Source organism: Candoia aspera, chromosome 4, assembly GCF_035149785.1.
Source record: "Candoia aspera isolate rCanAsp1 chromosome 4, rCanAsp1.hap2, whole genome shotgun sequence".
In the NCBI taxonomy this organism is placed as follows: Eukaryota; Metazoa; Chordata; class Lepidosauria; order Squamata; family Boidae; genus Candoia; species Candoia aspera.
In genome coordinates, this window is record NC_086156.1 from 69906407 (window position 1) to 69930165 (window position 23759).

Genomic DNA, 23759 nt, shown 5'->3' on the forward strand with positions numbered 1-23759 from the left:
TCATTCAGCGCCGTTGCAACTTCGAACAGTTGCTGAACGAGTGGTCGTTAACTGAGGACTATATGTAGATAATACCCAACGACCTCATTAAAAACAAATTATTTTTAAAAAGTTTGTACTACCCAATTTGGTGGGATCTCTGTTTCCACGTGAGAATAAATTTTGTCCAGTTCAAAAATATTTATTTATTTAAGCAAATTTATATAGCCTCTCATCTCACAAATGTGACTTTGGGAAGTGTACAACAAAAACAGACAGCTAAAAACAAATATAAACAACTGTAAAAACCAGTTAGACATTAATAAAAGCCAAGATTGCAGGAGAATGGACAACATTTTAAACACAATACAACCATCTCACAGGCTTCCTGTTCCTATGGGATCCCCAAGGTTGCTGGAAAAACCATGTTTTAAAGGCTGATAGGGATGGGGGCTAACCTTACCTCAGGGGAATGATGTATGTAAATATGTAAATATATGTAATTTTCATTTTATTAAACTACGTTTTTTAAATCTTGGCACCCATGACATCGTGTGTGAAATTATGCAGGGATGACTGCTGCCTAAAAGGGTTAATGACCCTTGCTTTCTAGATACCACACATAGTAGTTACAGATTTGATTTTCATCATCTTTTTGCTTGAACAAACAGTGCATGCTGGTGTAATTGATGGCTTCTTGTTTCATTTAGAGAAGAATTAGAGAAAATGAAAGGAGTGATTGATGATGCCAAGAAGTCTCTCATAACTGGGGTCAAGCCTCACGTACAGGCCGCAGAAGAGAACCTTCATCGTATGATCACGGATCTGGACAGTGTCGTCAAAAAGGTAAACTCAGCCAAAACTGGGATGGATTTATTTATTTATTTATCACATTTATAAGGCCACCCATCCGGCAAAAAGCAACTCTGAGTGGTGTGCAACATTCAATAAAACAACAATTACATGCAAATACAAATAAATAAAAAGCAGTCAGTATAAAAATATAAAAAGTCATTATTAAAAGTAAAAGTATTATCAAAAATTTAAATATACAAACCACATGGAGAGAGTAAAAAGATCAACTGCAGTGGAGCCATTGAAGGTGGTCTCCGATCCCCTGGGACCCCAGGCCTGGTGATATAACCAGGTCTTGGGGGACTTCCGGAACAATAGCAGGGATGGACCCAACCTAACTTCGGGGGGAAGTTTTATAGATTTTCATTGATGTTATGAATATTTCAGTGAACTTTAATACTAAAAATTGATTTATTTTTTGGTATCTAAGGAATAAGTTGATATATTTTCCCATAATGAACTACATTATGATTAAATAAATAAAATAACATTTTGCTGAGAAATAGATGAGTAGGAGCTAATTTCAGTTTCCTTGTTTCAAAAGTCTTTCATTTTTGTGAATTACTGGTAATTACCATTGCCTTTGCCTTTTCTGTGCGGAACAGTATCTCATCTCTCTTGTTTTTGTGTATTTCTAACTTAAGTATTTTTAAAAATTATCCTTTTAGAGGAATCATAGGTTAGACAGTGAAAACCTAGGACGAGAGCTGGGAATATGTGAAAGATTGCTGCTGCTTCAAAAGCAAAAAAGTCAAATTCCTTAATTGTAACTGGTGCTATTTGAGTGATTGCCCGTGCAGACACATAGTGGGCTCCTACACTGTGTGCACAATTATTAGGCAAGTGAGTATTTTGACCATATTGTCATTTTAATGCATATTTTCCACCTCCAAGCTGTATAAACCTGAATGCTTATTGGATATAAGCATATCAGGTGATGTGTATTTGTGTAATGAGGGAGGGTGTGGCCTGAGGAGATCAACACCCTATATCAAGGTGTGCATAATTATTAGGCAGCAGCTTTTCCTCAGGCAAAATGGGCCAAAAAGATTTAGCTGACTGAAAAGTCAAAAATTGTAAAAAGTCTTTCAGAGGGATGCAGCACTCTTGAAATTGCTAAGATACTGGGGCGTGACCACAGAACCATCAAACGTTTTGTTGCAAATAGTCAACAGGGTCGCAAGAAACGTGTTGAGAAAAAAAAGACACAAATTAACTGCCAAGGATTTGAGAAGAATCAAACGTGAAGCTACCAGGAAGCCATTATCCTCCAGTGCTGTCATATTCCAGAACTGCAACCTACCTGGAGTGCCCAGAAGTACAAGGTGTTCAGTGCTCAGAGACATGGCCAAGGTAAGGAAGGCTGAAACTTGACCACCACTGAACAAGACACGTAAGTTGAAATGGCAAGACTGGGCCAAGAAATATCTGAAGACAGATTTTTCAAAGGTTTTATGGACTGATGAGATGAGAGTGACTCTTGACGGACCAGATGGATGGGCCCGTGGCTGGATCAGTAACGGGCACAGAGCTCCACTTCGACTCAGATGCCAGCAAGGTGGGGGTGGGGTACTGGTATGGGCTGGTATTATTAAAGATGAGCTAGTTGGACCTTTTCGGGTTGAAGATGGACTTAAAATCAACTCCCAAACCTGCTGCCAGTTTTTAGAAGACACTTTCTTCAAGTAGTGGTACGGGAAAAAGTCTGCATCTTTCAAGAAGACCATGATGTTTATGCAGGACAATGCTCCATCGCATGCATCAAAGTACTCCACTGCGTGGCTAGCCAGTAAAGGCCTCAAAGATGAAAGAATAATGACATGGCCCCCTTCCTCACCTGCCGTAAACCCTATTGAGAACTTGTGGGCCCTTCTCAAATGGGAGATGTATGGTGAAGGAAAACAGTACACCTCTCTGAACATTGTCTGGGAGGCTGTGGTTGCTGCTGCACAAAAGGTTGACCATCAACAGATCAAGAAACTGACAGACTCCATGAATGGAAGGCTTATGACGGTTATTGCAAAGAAGGGTGGCTATATTGGTCACTGATCTTTTGTTTGAAATGTCAGAAATGTTTATTTGTAAATTTTGAGTTCGTTTATTATTCTCACTTTAACAGATGAAAATAAATGAGAGAGATGGAATTTTTGTTTTTCATTTAGTTGCATAATAATTCTGCACACTAATAGTTGCCCAATAATTGTGCACACATAGATATGCTCCTAAGAAAGCCAAAACCTCACTTTTACTTTCTTAAATATTCAGGTTTGAGGTTTATTAACATTTTGGATTGACTGAGAGCAGTGTAGTTGTTCAATAATGAAATTCATCCTCAAAAATCCAACTTGCCTAATAATTGTGCATGAAGTGTATGCCTGAACACAGAGCTCCTCAGACGTTCATAGAACTACAGTCAGAGAATGGACGTTCGTGTCTTTTCCCTGGGCAGGGATTGAATCTTTTTCACATTTGTTCTTTGGAGCAGATGCCCTTCCATTCAGTTCCATCAGTTGGAAGCTAAGATACACCAGCAGTGGGAAAAAAGGCAGGTTGTATGGGTAACATTCATTACCCTCCTGAGAACCACAGATACAGATAGTCAGCCTGTCTTTTTTCTTCATAGACTCTCTATAGTCCTGGGATGGGGAACTAGGCTACCGTGCCTCGGGGAGGTGCAGAGATCCTTCTTGGATGAAACAAATATTGGACAAATGAGAATAGTAGAGCTCAATGAATCTTCTACCTCACCTTCAGAAATGGACCATTTGCCCATATGATGCTTTTCTGAAAATTGTATGTGGGATGGGCAAATCACAGTGGTGAAGAGTCTTGACTATGACTGCTATAGTTGGTAGAACCTGTCGTAGTCAGACAAGATCTGAGGAGTGGAGGTCTGTGGTAACGCAACTGGAAACCTCTGCCTGTCTATCTTTGTTTCTGGGGTTTGTAGTTAAATCGATGACATGCTTATATTCCTGACAGAGTGCTTTTTCTTTTTGCAAAAGGGGAATAAAATGAGTATTTTCTGTCGAAATACAGGTTTTCTGTTAAAATGTAACTCTTCTGCTTTTATTTATTTTTTAGTGTTTTATCATCTGCTTCCTTAATGTGTTTTTCATGTCAGGCAATATTAAGTGTTCTGTTTCTGTTCTGAAATGAGCATATTCAAGTGAATTCATGTGATAAAACTGCCTCCCATTAAAAACAACTACAAGGTGTTTTGCAGAATAATTTCCCTGCCTCTCCCTGAATTGACTGTGCTGCCAGGAGGCACATTTTAAGGATTCAACCTTAACTCTAATGTTCAGCTGGACTAATAATGCAGAAGGAGTTCTGTATATAATCACAAAGGGCTCAAGTAATTGATAAATGTTGCGAACTGAGTCCTTGCTTCACTGTTCTGTCACTGGATATTCCTGTGATACCTGATTCTACTGCTTGGTATTGTTTATAAACATAAGACTGAACTCTGCTTGAGATTTTAAGCCTTTTTCTTTTTGTTCTGTAGGTACAAGCAGCACAGTCGGAGGCTAAAATAGTAACACAATACCATGAGCTTGTAACCAAAGCAAGAGAAGAATTTCAGAGAGAGCTGGATAGTGTTACTCCTGACATTCAGCCTGGTTGGAAGGGGCTAAGTAAGTAAGATGATAAAATACATAAATAGCTGACGTCATGACAAACATCTCAATTTGTATGCTTGATTTTTAGGACTGATTTAGCTTCTTACATTGATACCTACTTAATTCTGTGGGGTCTTAATCTTGGGTACTTTCTTTGCCTACTTTTTGGGTTGCTTGTCTTTTTGGCTTGAGATGAGTACGTTTTCCTTGTGAAACTCCTCAGCAATGAAATAGTCTGCTACATCTGAATACAATGTACCTTTACTTTGAGAAGCTATAGAAAATCACACTCCTCCAATACTTATTTGAAGAACCAAAAAATAGAACTATATAGACAATGTGCTAGCTCATCAATTAAAGAATACCACCTGCTGGCATACTGCTCTTTTAAGCACGACATTTATACGGAGTTAGATGTATGGAAGGCGTTCATGTATGACAGACAGCAGTTGTCCTAGGAGTTAGAGGTCACTACCACTTAATACCTGTGAAAGGTGAAAGGTCCCCTGTGTAAGCACCAAGTCATGTCTGACCCTTTGGAGCAGGGTTCCTCAACCTTGGCAACTCTGGCTGGCTGGGGAATTCTGGGAGTTGAAGTCCGCACAGCTTAGAGTTGCCAAGGTTGAGGAACCCCGTTTTGGAGGGATGCTGGTTTCGCGATGTTTTCTTGGCAGACTATAGCGGGGTGGTTTGCCATTGCCTTCCCCAGTCGTCACCTTCCCCAGCAAGCTGGGTACTCATTTTACTGACCTCGGAAGGATGGAAGGCTGAGTCGACCTGAGCCGGCTACCCGAGAATCCAGCTTCCGCTGGGATCGAACTTGGGTCGCAGGGAGAGTTTTGGTTGCAATGCTGCCGCCTACCACTCTGCGCCACACGAGGCTCTTACTTAATACCTAGTACCTTTTAAAAGTTCTAGGGATGTCAGGGATTGAACCTGGCACCATCTATAGTATATTTTCTACTATTCCACTCTTAACCTCTGTTCCTTTCTAAATCAGCCATTGCCTGGCTATTATAAGCAACAAAACCTCCTAACAACAAGCTGCTATTGTTGAAGATATTCTTCACCTTATATTAATTTGCATTTCTTCTAAAAAGAGATATGATGATACTCAAATGTTAACAGTAAAATAAACAGTTCAGCCATAAGTAAGTATTAAAACCTCACTGAAATAAATCAATAAAGATTTCTATGTTTTCTGCAGAACTATGGTCGCCTTTGGGATGATGAAGTATATAAATCAAATAAATAATACTACTAATAATTCACTAAAACAGCAATTAGCTGCAAATCCTCCAGTACCAAATGGCTAACATACATCCATGCATATGTATAACATTGTCTTTTTGGTAAACATTGTTACGCAAATCCAGGAAAAGCAGTAAGCAAAAGAAAAGGTCAGAAATAAGAGAAAAGGAAATACATATAAGTACATCTAGTTTGCACAAGTATAGATCATATCCCTCCATCATATCCATATACCAATTAATATACTGCCTTTTAATCTTTAAGTATTTAACCTTTCTTTTTGAATATTTTGTTAACTGTATGTCCTCCACCACTTGCTCATTTTTCTCCTTCCTCTCAACCTGTCCTTGCTTCCTTATGTTGCAAGTTGTTCTTCATCCTGCCTGTGACCAAACATTTTTACTTTTCTACTAGTTGGTTTTGTATTCAGTCCCCATTAATCCCCCATTCATTCTTAACCTGCCTCTTCTTGCTTTGTGATGCATATTTTTTAAGTAGCCCATTTTCCTTCCATTCAACTTTGTTTCTTCTTGAGATACCTCTCTTTCTCACTTCCATATAACAAGGTGGGCAGAAGCATTTTCAGTTCTCTCAACAAATATTTTGTAATTGTAGTTCCTGAATGGCTAGTGCCCCACTTTTGTCAGCCTCCTTGAATTATAGCTGAAAGTCCTGACTTTGTTCCCATCTCGGTGTGTTTCCTTTCAACTTCCATGTGGTAGTGTACAGAGGCCAAATGCCAAAACAGTTATCCTTGTTCAGATATTTCTGGTCTTGACTGTATATTCCAGTTATCAACCACTGTCATCACTACAAGGTAGACCAGATCAGGAAACTGACCACAGGAAAATTAGAACTATATACTTTATTCAGATAGGCTATAGTAACAGAATCGTGCAAGCCTGATTGGCCTTTACCTCCCCTCCCCCTTAAGCCTCAGTGAATCATGAATGAGTCTGCCTGTGTCTCTTCTGAATACTATCTTGCTTCCCAGGACTTAAGAAATGTTTCAGCCCTTTTTGCTTATGTAACAGTTCTTCAAGGTCATTTCCCTGACTCACTACAGGCACAGGTACCATTTTTCCACATTCTCACAGCATTTATTACTTTCACATTTTTATTAATAGCATTTGTTTCAATTTCAACATATCACCATCATTCTGATTTAAATCTTGAAATTACCCCTTCCTTCTTTCTCTCTGTTTCAACCCAAATCATGTAATTACTTTTATTATTAATTCCATTCACTTTCCTGGAGACTCCCTGTTTAGGCCAACTCACTTCCAAATCAGTTTTTTTTAATTTTTTATTTCCACTAAAGCCATGTTACATTTTCTCTACCTCCTTTAATATTAATTGTTCCTTGTTCTCATTAACTACATTTTAGTGGCCATCTTTTTTGCTCCATTCATATTGTATAATATCTTTTAAAGGTAAAGGTAAAGGTTTCCCTTGACGTAAAGTCCAGTCGTGTCCGACTCTAGGGGGCGGTGCTCATCTCCGTTTCTAAGCCGTTAGAGCCGGCGTTGTCCGTAGACACTTCCGGGTCATGTGGCCAGCATGACGACACAGAACGCCGTTACCTTCCCGCCGAAGCGGTACCTATTGATCTACTCACATTTGCATGTTTTCGAACTGCTAGGTGAGCAGGAGCTGGGACTAGCAACGGGAGCTCACCCTGTCGTGCGGTTTTGAACCGCCGACCTTCCGATCGACAGCTCAGCGGTTTAACCCGCAGCGCCACCGCGTCCCTATAATATCTTTTGCCATCCTTAAATCATGCTTAAATCATGATTTGAAACAGATACTTTTCTAAGATATTTTTCAGATAGTAACCATCCATTTTCATTTATTCTTGGGTTTCTGCATGGTGCAATCACTTTTTATTTGCTCTCTTGTCCCATCCAATCTCCCCAGGATTGCATTAATGCAGTGTTGCACAATTTTTCCCCAATGTCATCTCTAATCCTCCATAAGATCAGACCACCTTCATCCAGATCCATTATTTCTTCCCATTCCTTTTAGTTTCACAGACAAGGAACTTGACTATTTTTCTTCATTCATTTTGTTAGTTCATGCTCTTTAACATTTGTGTGCGTGTGCCTTCGATTCAGTGTTGACTGCTGGCGACTGCCTGAACTAATCCCTGCAGTTTTCTTCGCAAGATTTCAGAAGTGGTTTGCCATTACCTCATTCCTAGAGCTGTGAGAAAGTGACTGGCCCAAGGTCATCCAGATGGTTTTGTGCCTAAGGCGAGATTATAAATCATGGTCTCTTCTCTTGGTTACTAGCCTGATGCCTTAACCATTACATCAAACCAGCTCTCCTTTATCATTTACTCCTCTTATATTCCAAGTTGCAATTTTCCATATGCAATATTCATCCCCAGAAGGGCCCCTAAATGTTGACCACTGATTATGGCTTTAGTCCATTGAGGTTTTCAAATAAGACAGAGAAGAGTGCACTCAATTACCCTTCTTAGTAAGTCTGCAACATATGCAGGGTTCCTGGTTTATGATTAGCACATAACATGTATGACTGCACATTTCAGCACATTTTAGCCTGTATGACTCAAGCACAACTAAGACCATTGTAGCTCACACTATTCTATGCAAGCTACGATCTCTAAATGACAGGCTGCCTTCTAAGTGATCCCGCCAACTAGGAAGTACATGCCAGATACTGACAAATACTGAGAATACATAACCCAATAATTCCTTTAAATGTAGTATCTTTAAATTAGGGTTCTAGAAAAAAAGTTATGAATACATTCTCTACTTTAGTGTATACTATCTACCTCCTTTCTCAAATAGGTGAATCTGATAAATAATGTATTAGGCAACTAAAGATATACAGTATAGTTTATAGAAGGAAAAAACCATAATTGGGCAATCAAAATGCCAAGGAGACCCTGCATGTTTTTTCTTCATCATGCTGCAGTATTCAAAAATTAGGGCTGGGGGAAGAAGCAGAAAGGATGTTTTTTTTAAAAAAAAAAAAAAAGGGCAGGAGTTAGTCTGAGTTAGTTGGAAGAATGAATTGGTAAACATTGCTGGAATTGGATTGTACCCAGCATTCTGGTATGGTAGAGAATTCCCTCATACTTACACACACTTGAGAGGGTGAAGCCTATAAACACATGCTAATATCAATCTTGCATTTTTAACTATCTTCTTTATTAATTTTCAAGCTGTGTACTTGTATCTATATTCTTGGCTTCTGAATACTAGTAACAACTCATTGATCTGCTACTGTGAATCTGATTTAACTTCTTCAAACCTTCATTTTCTCTTGCAGAGATAACTGATATAGGTGAGTTCTTAACATAGTTGTGCTTTGTATAAACATCATGGGTCTCTTGTTTATTTTAACATGAGAATAAAGTGGCAAGCATACATATGCACTTGCTTTGCATTTTAAAAATTTCTGTTTCTTACATCTTACATAATCATTTCTTTAAAATTGTGCTGATATTCTGTTTTGCAAATCACAGTTGTGAGCATAAACCAGCCGCATGTGACTTTGTGCTCCAACATGCATATTTGTTTTCTTGAGCTGCTTACAAATTATTATTTTATAAGGTATGGGTGTGTGTGTCGTTATTTTCATACAAATAATTTGTATGGATTTGTAAGAAAGCAACCCTTTTGTTTTAGTTTCTGTTAATTTTTTTCTTTAAGTTTAAATATTGTTTTGTGAATTGTGTATGTTAAGAATGTTAAATATTTTTTTAAAAAAACTCATCAAATGATTTATGACTTAATAACTTTTAAAAATAAAATTCCTTGATGGTAAGCTGCACTGAAATTTAAAAATAGGTATATTCTAATGGTTCCTTTATTTAGCTGAACACAGACAGAGCTTCTTTTAACAACTAATCTAAAGGTACTATGCTACAAGAAGCTATTACTATTTTTTATCAATATTTGAACATGTTGAATATTCAAAGATAATTATTTTTAACAACTCTCTAAAGGTTTGTCTCGGTGGTTAGTTAACTATTATTCAAAGATCATTTATGTCCTTAAAATATATTTTAAAATACTAATGTATTTATTTTGCTGTGTTGTTTTCTTTATGGAGCTGCATTTATTGGGTTATTCCTGATGTAGAGATTGCTGTGTAAAAGAATTTGAGTCCATTAAGTCAGTGGTGTTTTCCTTTTTATTTCATATTGTGTGTAGACCGTCAAGTTTCTGAACGTTTAAGAGATGGCATAAATGAATTCCTCTTCCTACCTCTAATCAGACCACTCAAATGAGAGAAGCTTCATTTCATAAACACTTCTTTACTGCTGCAAAAGCACCGTACCCCTCTTGCCCTCTGGACCTTCAAGTCTTTTTTTCAATGAATAGATTTCATTGATGCTTTTGTTTCCAGAATACTGGGAACATACAGATATTTATATATCTACAGTACATTGCTTCTTGCTACCAAAAAAAGCAACAACAACCCCAAAGCAGGTTACAGCATTCAGTTCTGATAAACGGAAGTAGTATAAGTATTTTGAATCAGCCTTTCCTTGCTTCTTCCCAGTAATGTTGGACTTCAAGTCTCAGTTGCATGTTGGCCATGTAGGCTGGGAAGGATTGGGAACTGAAGCTTAGACTATCTGGAGGTACTAAGTTCAGGGAACCTGAAACAATCTCAGTCTGCTTATGCAGAAAAGTAATACGTGAAGATTTATCAATTTTTATCTGTCTAAATGTCTTCTCCAGCTGAGCGGCTCACAACCGATGACTTGAACTCTCTTATTGCTCATGCCCACCGACGTGTAGACCAGCTGAATAAGGAGCTGGTAGATATGAGAGTCCGAGAACAACAACACATTAAAACAGCTCTGGAAAAGCAGAAACTGGAAGACAAAAAAGCTTTTGAGTCGGCAGTAGCAAAGGCACTGGAACGTCATAAGAATGAAATCCAAACTGAACAGGATAAGAAGGTAACCCCGGAGTTTTTAATTTACTAGCACACTTTTGAGTCGTCTGTATGCACGATGTCTTCTGGTGACTGGGGCAAGAATTCCTGTTCAGTGTTCATTTGCTTAATAAGACTGCATTAAGTAGAACTTTAGACAATGGGGGTTTGGTTATGAGTACAAACTTTCAGTTCGACTACAGTGTTTATGGTGTCTGGAATCTACCCTTGACACAAGGTCCAGCTTCTGGCATATATTGCCAAATCAGTGCATCATTGGAGCTAGCTGGAGCAGTGTCTGACAAACTCGACACTGAATAAGTGCTGTGTTACAGATCACTCAGAAAAAACTGCAGCTCCATTCCCTTGATGAGGAAGATGGAATTTTTTTGAAAGAGGTCATTTCTCAAGAATAAAAGTTAGTTGCAGAGCTTGTCAAAAAGCATTCAAGTGCAGGTAGACAGCAGCCACAGAAGTTTCCTTTGCATAGTGTTGGCCTTCTAGAATTGGGAGACGTTGGAGAAATTCTCCCCTGAAGGCAAGATTGACAGAAACAGGAAAGTTAATTTCCTTCTAGAATTTTTTCTGCTGTTAACACAGTGCCCTGTCCTCCTAAAAGTGTGTGAAGAGTTTGATAGGACATCTGGTTAAAGACCTTGTTTTATATTTCAAGTATTCATTTTGTTTTCAGAAACCCTCTTAGCTTCTTATATAGATCATTTTTCAAGCAGCAGGCACCATTAAATGATCTCACTCGTTTCCATGGAGACATGATGATGATAGTTTCTTTAAAGATAAGAGTGAAAGCCTGTGTCCAGAGTTTGTCTGAACACTGACTCAGAATAACAGAAGTAAGAAAAATACTTTGCGTCCTTTGCACTTCATCCATGATAGCCAACTAATGTGCTTTCAGAGCTGGGTGTGAATGGAGGAAGCAGATTTGTGTCTCAGTGAGAAGTTTAACCATAACCTTTTGCAGTGTACCCCCAACGTTTTGTTCAAAGGCTATTGTGGCACTTCCCCAAATGAAAAATGTGCATCTTTGAACCATGTATTCAGTCCTCAACGTTGAGACTGACTTTTACATCATGATCTCAGACCTCATGGCTGCAACACCATGTCTAGTTTTAGAGGATTTTTGCTTCTTCCTGAACCCTAGTATTTTTCACAGTATCTTGCTTGATGAATTCTGGAAAACAGAATAACTTGCATGTTATTTTGTGCCCTTTTGGTTTATCCTAATAAAAATATTATTAAACTATGTGTCTTGAATTTATAAGCTCATCACAGATCAGTTTTAAAGGTGTAAATACCAGTGACTTTTCTGACAGGCTGAAGAAGTTCAAGCAGTTATGGAAAGTGAAATGCGGACTCAGCTACGCCGACAAGCTGCTGCACACACTGATCACCTAAGAGATGTTCTCAGAATCCAAGAACAAGAACTGAAGCAACAATTTGACCAGGTGGGAGTTTGCATTACTGTAGTGAAAGATCCTTTAAGTGCAGTGCTTCACTTCATCCTCAGAGATTTTCCTCATTATGGAATATTTAAAGGTGTACTTTGCAAGTCAGTATGGCTTTTTTCAGGGCTTTCACTGCTTTGCTTTAACAGCAGTTTGCTTGTTTGTGTGTGTGTGTGTGTGTGTGTGTGTGTGTGTGTGTGTATATATATATGAAATTTATTTTTAATCTGGCCTTAATTATGTTTTATAAATAACTCAAGGTGGCAAACATACCTAATACTCCTTCTTTCTCCTGTTTTCCCCACAACCACCACCCTGTGAGGTGAGTTGGGCTGTGTGTGTGTGACTGGCCCAAGGTCACCCAGCCGGCTTTCGTGCCTAAGGCGGGACTAGAACTCTGTCTCCTGGTTTCTAGTCCAGCACCTTAACCACTAGACCAAGGTCTCCCAGTTGTGGGAGAAATCCTGAAATATCAACTTGCCGAACATCTTGGAAAGCCCCTGAAGTAACTGAGCTGAGACTGCGAAAGATACAGCTACTTTTTTTCTCCACCATTCTCCCCATTTATTTTTACAGGGGGAAAAAATGTAAATGCTTTTTCCAGGACTTCCAGATGCATTCTAACCCACTGTGAGGCACCACTTTTTAATGCTTTGTATAATCCAAGTAAACCCCAACAATCTCCCTTGAACTCACTTGTGTGCAAGTACTCAGAATTAAGGAACTGCAAGACATTCTGTGTACAGTTCATTCTGTGTGCAGAACAGCGGGTTTTGGGTGATGCGTGTCCATAATAAAGGAAACATCCTTTGCCTTATCCTGGACCTGAAGCATGCTTGGCCTGGCCATGGACCTTCAAGCATGTCAGCTAAGAGGACACTAAAAGGAAAGGAAAGCACTGGGAAAATCAGTGGGTAAGATGGCATACAGACCACGCAGAGATGGGGGGAGAGGGGTGAGACATACCTTGCCCTTTTCATCCTGTAATATCTTTCCAAATTTTGTCTTGGGTGAAACCCATAACAGCTAAAGTGTTCCAGGATTTGGTTTGGCTGAATTGTGCCCTCCCTAGAATAGTTCTGAATTTCTGAGCTCCAGTGTGCTTGCTGAAGTTTGAGACAAAATACATTCCTGATTTGTGCATTCCTTTACTCGGGTGTGCATTCATCTGTGGATTTCTTGGAATTTCCTTTATCAAGTTCATGATCAAATTCCAAATACCCAGGGTATGGGCATATTCCTGCATGGTAGATGTCATAAACAAGGAAGAAATTAAAAATGGCAGATAATCTTTGGAGTAGACTTTTTTCCTTTTTTGGTAGGACAGGATCTTTCATAATTGCTTTTAAACATTCCCAGAGATATTTAACAGCAAAGGTAACTGATTTTTCTTTTCCTTTGGGGAATGCTTCTTTGAGATGAATATTGCTATACTTACAGTTGCAATGAGGAAATTGGGGCATTCATCTCTGTGTGATCCTGGTGCAGTAGCCTTGCCCTCTGCATTCTTGCTTTTGCACCCTCAGAACTTTGAGCATTGGAAAGAAGGTCTAACAGGACAATTTTCAAAATTCTCAGCCTCTTACCATCTGTTCTTCAGCTCTACCTGACAAGTCCCTACTGACTGGTAATTATAGGAACTGAAGTTGAATCTCTGGAGGGTAGCCTCCATGCCATTAAGTTTCTTAGTATTCATGTGGAGAATACAAAATGTGTTCAGCTGAATATGAAAAGGTTCTCTCTTAAGACCATCTACCCAGTGCATGAAGATGAAGGATGCAGGGATGTTCTGCAAACATGGACATAATATACTGAATGTGAACACTTTTTCACCAAGTTTTTTGTTTCAGAACTTGAATGAAAAACTCAGTGAACAAGAACTTCAACATAAACGTCTTCATCAGGAACAGATTGACAACTTCACTCTGGATATCAACACAGCCTATGCCAGGCTGAGGGGAATTGAACAGGCAGTTGAAAGTGAGTACTGTATGCAAAGCGGTCACAGGAATGCACTATCTTTAGTAAAATCTGGGTGGCTACTTTTTTATTTATTTGCTTGTTTTGCTGAGTTGGTAATTCCATTCTGGCAATCTAGTTCTGTTCCAGGAAGTTTATCCAGAATTGGAATAGGTAAAAATAATCTAGCATTTATAAACAGACTGCTCTGTTGTGCTTTCACTGCTGATGGAAAACTTTTTAACTCCTCCGTGGAAGAGGTGCGTTAGATTGTATGCTAAATCAGAAGTGCCTAATGCAGTTTTTCCCCTTCATTTGTAACGGATGTTATACTGTCCTGTTTGCCCTTCAGTTAATTAATGAAGGAATGTTTGCATGCCTGTAGATTAGTTTCCCAGTTTTGTTAGAAAAGGGAATATCTTGCCACATGTAAGGTCAGGCTCCGATTGTGGTTAAAGAAGAAAGAATATGGGTAGATGTTTTGTTTAGTACTGTCAGAACGTATCTATTTTGCTTGCGGGTTTTGAATAGGGACTTTTCCCCCAGCATTTTAGACTTATTTGCAAAACTGATGTGAAAAATAGTTTGTCAATAGTATGATCTCATATTTTGTAAGCTGTTTAAGGGGAAGAGCCATATTGCAATGGAAGAGCAGCAAGTATTTTGACTGGATTTGCTCATTCTAAAATGTAGCTTTTGAATTTTTTTGCAATAAGCTACAGTTGGTTGCATTTGTATAACATATCCAGCCAAGGGTGTACAATTTCCATTAGCTCAACAACTTTTGTACAACTTCCTTCAAGTGTGGGCCCGTTGCTTTTATTATTTTAGTCTATTTGTATTATTATTATATAGTTTATTTCACCCATGAAATTACAAAAAAATCTTACAAAAGCTGCAGTACCTTTTTTTGTACTATATACATACTATATCATTATTTTTTTTAAAGGAAAATGAAAGAAATAGCTGCTGTTCACTTGACCATCACTAGATTTGCCTGGAAGTGGGTGGTATTGCAGGCTATACTGCATAACTTGTTAGGCTTCACTTCTTACACAAACTATAAACTGAACAAATAGTGTTATGGCTTAGTGTGAGCCCTGACATTGAATATGCAAAAGGTCTTTGCTTCAGTTCTTAGTCTCTGCAGGTAGGGCTGAAGAAAGCTACCTAAACACCTGTTGGTGGCACTGAGCTTGACTGGGTTGTTCTGATCTGATATGAAGCAGCCTCCTAATTTGTCGGTATCTTGTTTGTCTTTTATCAGTCAGGTATATCGAACAAGTCAAATACATTATTACTGTAGCTTATTACAAAAAACATAGTTAAACTGCATTTTAGAATAGTGAAAGAAAAAGTTACTTCTATCATTCTTCATGTCTGGCTTAGCTTCAGTGTAAGGTGCTGTGAGCTGATGAAGTACATGCATTATGAATTTGGGCTGTATCTTTCTATTGATTTATAACTTGTGTTCAAAGTGTAAGTGAAGATTTTTATGCATTTCAGAGTTTACTTTCCTTCCATTAAATGTGTGGGATTTTATATTACAGGCCATGTGGTTGCTGCAGAAGAAGCCAGGAAAGCCCATCAGTTGTGGCTTTCAGTTGAAGCTTTAAAGCAAAGCATGGAAACTGCTGCTGGGGATTGTCCCACAGAGCCTTTGGAGGATGCGGTACAGTCCATCCAACTCAGCTGTCCTGACAACGCATTCACCCAGGCCTTAACAGCTGCCCTTCCCCAAGAATCACTCAGTCGTGGGGTATACACTGAAGAGGCACTACGGGCACGCTTTCACACAGTCCAAAAGCTGGCTAAGAGGGTGGCATTGATAGATGAAACAAGAAACAGCTTGTATCAGTACTTGCTGTCTTATCTGCAGTCTCTTCTCTTGTTTTACCCTAAGCAGCTGAAGCCACCACCTGAACTTGGCCCTGAAGACCTGGACACATTTAAGTTGCTCTCTTACGCATCCTACTGCATTGAACATGGAGACTTGGAATTGGCAGCTAAATTTGTCAATCAGCTGAAAGGGGAACCCAGGAGGGTGGCACAGGACTGGTTGAATGAAGCTCGGATGACCCTGGAGACAAAACAAGTGGTGGATATCCTGACCACCTATGCTAGTGCTGTGGGCTTGGGAACAACTCAGGTGGACTAATAGAAGCCAGCTATGCAGGACTACTATATCTTTAACATTAGTCAAACAAAGTACAAGATTTGCAACAGTACTGGGAAAATTGGTGAGAGACCTAAATTGGTTCCAAATCATACAAGAAACTCAGTGTCATTGGGAAAGAAGTGAAGTTCCATCTCCTAGTACTCTTCTAAATCTTAGCACCTGTTGCATTTGCATTTTTCCCCTCAGCCATTTATCATGTCTGGAATGTGTTTTTGTTTTTGTTTTAATTTACATAACACAAGTTTCCAGGTATTACTGATTGGGCTTGTGAACCCATCAAAATAATGTTTATAACCTCTTACTGATTTGCCATTTGGCTCAAATAAATGATATTTAAAAGGCTTGTTTTTCACTGCTGCTCAGATGAAGTAGATGATTTCCAAAGAAAACCCAATCAAATTGCAAAAGAAGCAGAAGAAATGATGCATAATCAAAATTATGTGGAAACAGTCCATCAGTGTCACTTTGTTTCCAAAGCGGAAATATAAATATTTCCTGTTTGGCATTGAACAAATAGAGCAATACTGACAGATTTTAAGTTTTCATATACTGTGCAAGTCAGGAAAATCTCCACTCTGTCCATTTGTCCTGAATGGGAAGGTGCTACTCCTTCCAGGATTAAATACAGAAATTATCTAGGATTGGGTAGCCAAACTACCCACAGCAGCTTGGTTTTGGTGGGTTTAAGCCTGAACCTGTTACTCCCTAATCAACCCTTACAACCTGTAGACACTGGGACAAGATATTGACAACATTGGTTGGTTGACCGTAGGTTGATAATACTTGACCCCAAAACAGATGACACCACCTATGTGCCTCATGCAGATGTAAATCAGAAGCGGTAATATCAAACGCTGTAGAATCCCAAATGTCAGGAGCTTCAGACTAGGTATGTATCCACCCACCACCCGCCAACACCAACTGGAACTGTCCACAGGGAAATCCACCATTGGATTTAGAGGGATACCCCATGATTTATATGAAAAACCACAGAGAGATCAAGGAGAGTCAGTCCAAGCAAATCTAGGTGACTCCATCAGCCAGATAGCTAGAATATTCCTTACAGCAGCTCTGCAAATGATCCTGTGATTTGTCCCTCCTCAGCAAGGACTGAATTATCTTAAACAGGGATGCTGAATGGCTATTGCAATTGGAATAAGAATGGAAACTTAACTCGGTTTTGTCCTTGTCACCGCAATGTAATCCCTCCTACTTGTGCTCAGTTGGATTGACTCTTCATCCTTTTCCAGTGGTGCTCTAGGTATTTCTTCTGATACTTCATCTCCCAGAGCTCGTCAGAGAACCAAAGACCAGTGCAGAGTCAGAGGTTGCATAGGAGCCCAGTTAAGGCCCCCATCAAATGCCCATTCCAGGCTGCAACTGGGCCCTAAGCTGAACTGCCACCAGATCCTCAGGAAAAATCCCATGCTCCCTCTGGAATACATCAGGGTCCATTAGTCATCTGGGGTGGACCAATCTAATAGGTCTACATCAGCAAGCCAAAAAGAAATCAGACAGTGATCTGACTGTGGCAAAGGTCTTAGGGTAATGTCTTCCAATACCAGATCACATTGCAACTGCTGAGACAAAAAATAAAGTGTGACCTCTGGCTTGAGTCAGGTCCAGCTTAGGCATGGATGTTACTATGTATCAGATAGTACAGCAGCAACCCAATTGCTGACTTAAGCTTTTTAATATTAATGTCTATGCCTCAGCTGAGGCTTCGTTTGGTAGATGGGCTCTCCAACAGGTGGTTTCTTCTTAATGGTAGATTTCACCCCCTCTTCCCTCACTGCCTGCCTTTAAGAACTACTCTGGTATGTCCCACTGTAGGAAGCCTTCCCCCGCTGTTGGGAAAAAGACCCTGATCATCCAGTGGAAGCTCATTTTCTATAGTGGATGGGAGGTATCTGACCCTCCCTTATCAATACTGAATAATTAGGATAATGGGATTTATTTTTTCATTCTTTTGGCTGGAATTCTCTTCACTTGTCATTAGTGAACTCAGCAGTGGGTACTCCTTCCTCACTGAGAGTTAAACTCTTGATTCTGCCTGCTGGAGCTAGGGAGAAGACTAGCCCATCAGGATGCCCTCTCCTTGCTACAGAAAAGGAGTCTTCACAGGGAGTCCAGTCTTCTATTTTCAAAATCAGCCTGTTTTTCAAAACATTTTTAACAAACAAGACAAAATAAACATGCAAAAGCCATCACTGAAGCAAACGTGTACTTATTAAGGGGGGAAAAAGACTTTCCATACTACACTGCTATAAAAAATGCTTATCAAATCTGCAGAACTACATAGTGACCTTGATACAAAAATACATGTTGTTCGAACATTGGTGGTTATATTTCTATTCCAAGCTTTCTGTTTAAAGTTTCACTGTACAAAAAAGAAGAAAAAAATACAGTATCTTCAGAAGTTTGAAACATCCCTCTTCTATATTCTACAGCTCTTTCAAAAGATTGAGTTGAAATTTAAAAAAAAAAAACTTGCAAAAAAGAGGCAAGTGGATTACTGTTTATTTCTCTTAGCATGTCTAAGGAAAATTTAGATGCAATATATTAAGAATAATTCTATGATCCAGGCAGGCAATTTTGGTTTCAAAATTGAGGTTCTGGAGAAAAAGAACAAGCCCTCCAAAACAGGTGAAACCAGGACTTCCTACCAACCGCCATCAGATGAGAAGCCAGATGATGATAATGTTGGTATAATCCAGGTATGTACAAAGCTCATGGAGCTTTTCAGAGCCACTCCTTGGCAGCCGCGCAGAAATCAGGTGAACTACTTTTTCCTTCTGAAGAGGAAGCAGCTTCCCTTCTGGCACCTATTTATAAGCACAGCCTCCTATTATATCGACTAGAGTCCTCCTGAAAGAAAAGAAAAAAAAAAACAGGCACAATTGCAAAATGAGTTGGTCTGAGGTCCAACTGCTGGCACAACTACAACTTGTTGCTGGCAAAATACATCTGCTTCAAAAGGGACAAGGAAGGGCCTACGTAAGAGAGAGTATATGGTATAGCAATCGAAGTATCTCAGCTAGGACTGGGAAACAGAACTCTGGCATGAAGCTCACTTGGCAACTTGGGCTAGTCTCTGCATCTCAGCTTAATCTAGCTCTCACAGTTGCTGCCAGATTAAAGTGGGAAGGGCAAAGGGAGAAAGATGATGTATGCTGCCTTGAATTCCTGGAGAAAAGTAGACATGAATTCAAAGAAATCAAAGAAAATAAGAGAAGATTACTCCACCTAAATCAGTGAATTTCAGTAATGGATTCCAGGTGCTCTGAGCATTGGCCATCACAGTTACCTACTTGCTGAAATTTACCTTTGCTCTTCAGGGAGTTCAAATTCTTCTAGAGTTCTCTTGGCGAGCACTGAAGTTGATTGTATACCGTAGTCAGCAGCCAGTTTTACTAGCTCAAGTGCTTTATCTGTTTGGTTGCTTTGCTTAATACAATTGAACACCTCTTTCACTGTCAAATCACTGCATAAGAGAAAGAGGAACATGGATACTCCAATATGGCATCTATAATACAGTTTGACTGAAAAACATTCCATCTGCCAGGTGATGATAGTAACTACTGCGACATGAGAAATTTCACAGCTCTTTCTGAACCCAATAACCCAATACTGATTACAAATAATACCAAAGGCATCTCTTCTTCATACCCCAAAGTAATTAGGTGAGTTCCATAGGCAGGCAGGGATGAACCTGTCCAGCCTATTTAAGGCAAAACACTGTTTTCCTAAAAAAGCTAAGTATGTACAGATTTGATGAAAAGGATGTATCTACTGAAAGGAAAGTTTAACTTCAATAATTCTCTGTTCTGCTAAAATAGGCTTGTGCTACCACCTTCTGATTCTTGAACCTTTGGTGGTCTATAAAGGTCGCCACTTAATTCATGCTATTTAAGAACAAACTCAAGGTTTCAAACTGTTGATCCAAGGAAGTGATAGCACAGCTCAGAAATTAACGCTGTAAGGACAGAGTTTTGAAAGAAAAGGACTTTTGTAGATTCCACTCAAATTTTCAGTGCCATGCAGCTCAGCCTTCCCTTTACAGAAGACACCATCGCTATGTTCTTTTCTACACTGAACAGTAGACCAAGAAATGGATTTTTTCTCAAGTACTAAGAGTAACATCTAAATAAATATATTCCAGTAGAGCCAGTTTGGTCTAGTGGTTAAGGTGCTGGGCTAGAAACCAGGAGACTGTGAGTTCTAGTTCCGTCTTAGGCATGAAAGCTGGCTGGGTGACCCTGGGCCAGTCTCTCCCCCTCAGCCCAACTCACCTCACAGGGTTGTTGTTGTGGGGAAAATAGGAGGAGGAAGGAGTATTAAGTATGTTCACTCCCTTGAGTTATTTATAAAAATAATAAAGGTGGAATAAAAAATCTAAAAAATTCCTCTACTTTATGGAAGTTATTTCTTCCTGTTTGTTCATCTGATCGTTTTCATCCCTGCCAATCAAGCAGAGTTCTTGTCATTCCCTTCAGACAAACTGTCAGGAAGCGTGTCCTTTTTCTTTACAAGGAAAGTGATGTCCTTGGGGTAGAGTTAGTTGGGATGGGCTTCTCTTTTCTAAATCCATGCTCAGTGAAATTACTTAACTCATGGTGGGAGGAATTGTGCAGAACAACCTGACTCTTGCACCAAAGCTAGCAGCAAATGGCAAATTATCAGATCTAAAGATATACTAGTGTAATGTTCTAGTTTTTAATTGATGCAGGTATTTAGAGATATTTAGAGAAGGAATTCCAAAGAATTTGAATTCTACAGTACAGGCATGTGCAGATTTACATCTGAGAATATTAGTTAAGAGGAGGGAATGTAAGAAAATTATTAAAGAATGATAATGTTAAAAAGAGATGATCCTAATACAGATTCTTGAGGCCAACATTCTTATAATCTTTGATAGTGAGAAATATCAATTTATTCCTATTCTATATTTTAACCAATTATTTATTATTAATAAAGGCAGGATAAAAATAAAATAAATAAATAAATAAATAAATTCTCCCTATCGAAACATTACTTCTCTGCAATAACCAAAATACACAAGTCTTCAGAGGCATTAATTAAAGTCTCAGCATTCAAGCAGTGGACTTGAAGTTCCACAGAGTGTTTACATGCAATGTAAATGCTTTGCATTTTAAGATGTATTCACTGTTGCTTATTATCTTAAAATCTGACACCAAGAACAAACTGGTCTACAGAGATTTGATTCTTACAGAGACTTCGTGGCACTAGACCTTATCGCCCCCAAAACTGCAGCAGTTTCTTTACTATCTCTGCTTACTCTGCTAACAAAACCAACAGTGCACTTGAGGAAATGAGAAGCTGACATTCAGTGACAGAACTATGCTAGGCACAGGACACTGCAGGGCAGGAGGCAACATTCTAACACAGGAGAAAGAAACCAAGGATCAAAAGGGACCGAATGCTCATGGCCAAATGAAATCAAAGGGAAAAATAGACTGACACACTGGTTACTGGGACTTTTGAGCAAAAAGCAAACTTACCTGGGAACTTGAGAGTATTTTTTAAAAAAGTCCAGCATGCTCCTATTTGGAGATGAAAGAAATAAAAATTACCATGAGTGCAGAGATGAAAAAAGTATGATCTAAAGTCCTTCAAGAGGCTTGACTTATATGTAATCCCAAATCTTGTCTTTTGACAAGAGTGCACTCCTGCTGTATATATGTTATGTGGTCAATGAAAAAAGAACTACAACCAATTCTCCAAGGAAATCCAAAATCCCACCAGGAAATGAATTTTATTTTTTTCTAACTCTGCATATGTGGACATTTGTTTAGCTTTTTAAAAACCCAAAATGAAAGAACTTACTGAATCAAATAGAATTCTATATAGGGAAAAAAGGTTCACAGGGTATGCAAATTAAATAAATTTAGCAGCAACAGTCCATATAGCATGGAACAAGGGAAGGCTGTAAAAATTAGCTGCTCATCAGGGTTGAGATGAAGATTGGTGCTGCCTTCAGAGACATCCGCAACCACGTCCTCTACAGCAGTAAAGATGCAACTGGCTGGTAGGGGTGGCAGCAGCTTCACTTGCATCTCCCCCTTGAAGACAACAACATTTTCTGGCAGCAGAAAAAAAGACTTTTAACTCATACAGCCCATTATTTTACTTCCCACAATGCCTTGATGATTCTTGTAAAAGATTGTCAGTTAGAAAGGCTTTTCTTTTCCCCTTTAGATTACACTTGCCTCTAGTCTAAAAGTGAGGCAAAAGAAGTGAGATAGCCAGTCAGTAGGTCGGAAGGTGTCCAATATGCTACTGGGGAAGAGCGGAGGGCAATTACAAGTAGCTCTATAAAGAGTGAAGTGGCTGGGCCAAAGTCGAAGACGCTTGGCTGTGGAGGTGTCTGGAAGTGGAAGTGGAAGTGAAAGGAAAGTCCAATGCTGTAAAGAACAATATTGCATAAGAACCTGGAATGTAAGATCTACGAATCAAGGTAAGCTGGATGTGGTCAAACATGAGATGGCAAGATTGAACATTGACATCTTGGGAATCTGCGAACTACAACGGACGGGAATGGGTGAATTTAATTCAGGTGACCATTATATCTACTACTGTAGGCAAGAATCCCTTAGAAGAAATGGAGTAGCTCTCATAGTCAATAAAAGAGTGGGAAAAGCAGTACTGGGGTACAACCTCAGAAATGACAGAATGATCTCAGTTCGAATACAAGGCAAACCATTCAACATCACAGTAATCCAAGTCTATGCCCCAATCACTGATGCCGAAGAAGCTGAAGTTGACCGGTTCTATGAAGACCTACACCACCTTCTAGAACTAACACCAAAAAAAGATGTCCTTTTCATCATAGGGGATTGGAATGCTAAAGTAGAAAGTCAAGAAATAACCAGAATAACAGGCAAGTTTGGCCTTGGAGTACAAAATGAAGGAGGGCCAAGGCTAACAGAGTTTTGTCAAGAGAACATGCTGGTCATAGCAAACCCTCTTTTCCAACAACGCAAGAGACAACTCTACACATGGACATCACCAGATGGTCAATACTGAAATCAGATTGATGTACTTTTTAGCCAAAGATGGAGAAGCTCTATACAGTTAGTAAAAACAAGACCTGGAGCTGATTGTGGCTCAGATCACGAGCTCCTTATTGCAAAATTTAGGCTTAAATTAAAGAACGTAGGGAAAACCACTACACCATTCAGGTATGACCTAAATTATATCATATGAATATACAGTGGAAGTGATGAATAGATTTAAGGAACTAGATCTGGTAGACAGAGTGCCTGAAGAACTATGAACAGAGGTTCGTAACATTGTACAGGAGGCAGCAACTAAAACCATCCCAAAGAAAAAGAAATGCAAGAAAGCAAAGTGGCTGTCTGATGAGTCTTTACAAATAGCTGAGGAAAGAAGGAAAGCAAAAAGCAAGGGAGGAAGGGAAAGATATAACCAACTGGATACAGATTTCCAGAGAATAGCAAGGAGAGATAAGAAGGCCTTCTTAGATGAACAATGCAAAGAAATCAAAGAAAA

General features: G+C 39.2%; 2 protein-coding genes across 3 annotated transcripts in view; one reads left to right on the forward strand and one right to left on the reverse strand.

Moving 5' to 3' along the window:
* Window positions 1-16649, forward strand: part of IMMT (inner membrane mitochondrial protein) — a 31881-nt gene extending 15232 nt beyond the window's left edge. For both annotated transcript variants that reach the window (XM_063300407.1, XM_063300408.1), the window contains 6 exons: window positions 690-825; window positions 4343-4472; window positions 10427-10650; window positions 11957-12088; window positions 13939-14068; window positions 15598-16649. In XM_063300407.1, the coding sequence (XP_063156477.1) occupies window positions 690-825; window positions 4343-4472; window positions 10427-10650; window positions 11957-12088; window positions 13939-14068; window positions 15598-16205 (1360 nt within the window). In that variant the 3' untranslated portion in view covers window positions 16206-16649. The remainder of the gene's footprint in view (window positions 1-689; window positions 826-4342; window positions 4473-10426; window positions 10651-11956; window positions 12089-13938; window positions 14069-15597) is intronic.
* Window positions 16650-18383: 1734 nt separating this feature from the next.
* PTCD3 (pentatricopeptide repeat domain 3) overlaps window positions 18384-23759 on the reverse strand; it is a 38494-nt gene continuing 33118 nt past the window's right edge. Inside the window, exons 22-24 of the mRNA XM_063300410.1 lie at window positions 21749-21790; window positions 19552-19710; window positions 18384-19094 (exon numbers count right to left, since the gene is read on the reverse strand). Of these exons, the coding sequence (XP_063156480.1) occupies window positions 19052-19094; window positions 19552-19710; window positions 21749-21790 (244 nt within the window). The 3' untranslated portion in view covers window positions 18384-19051. The remainder of the gene's footprint in view (window positions 19095-19551; window positions 19711-21748; window positions 21791-23759) is intronic.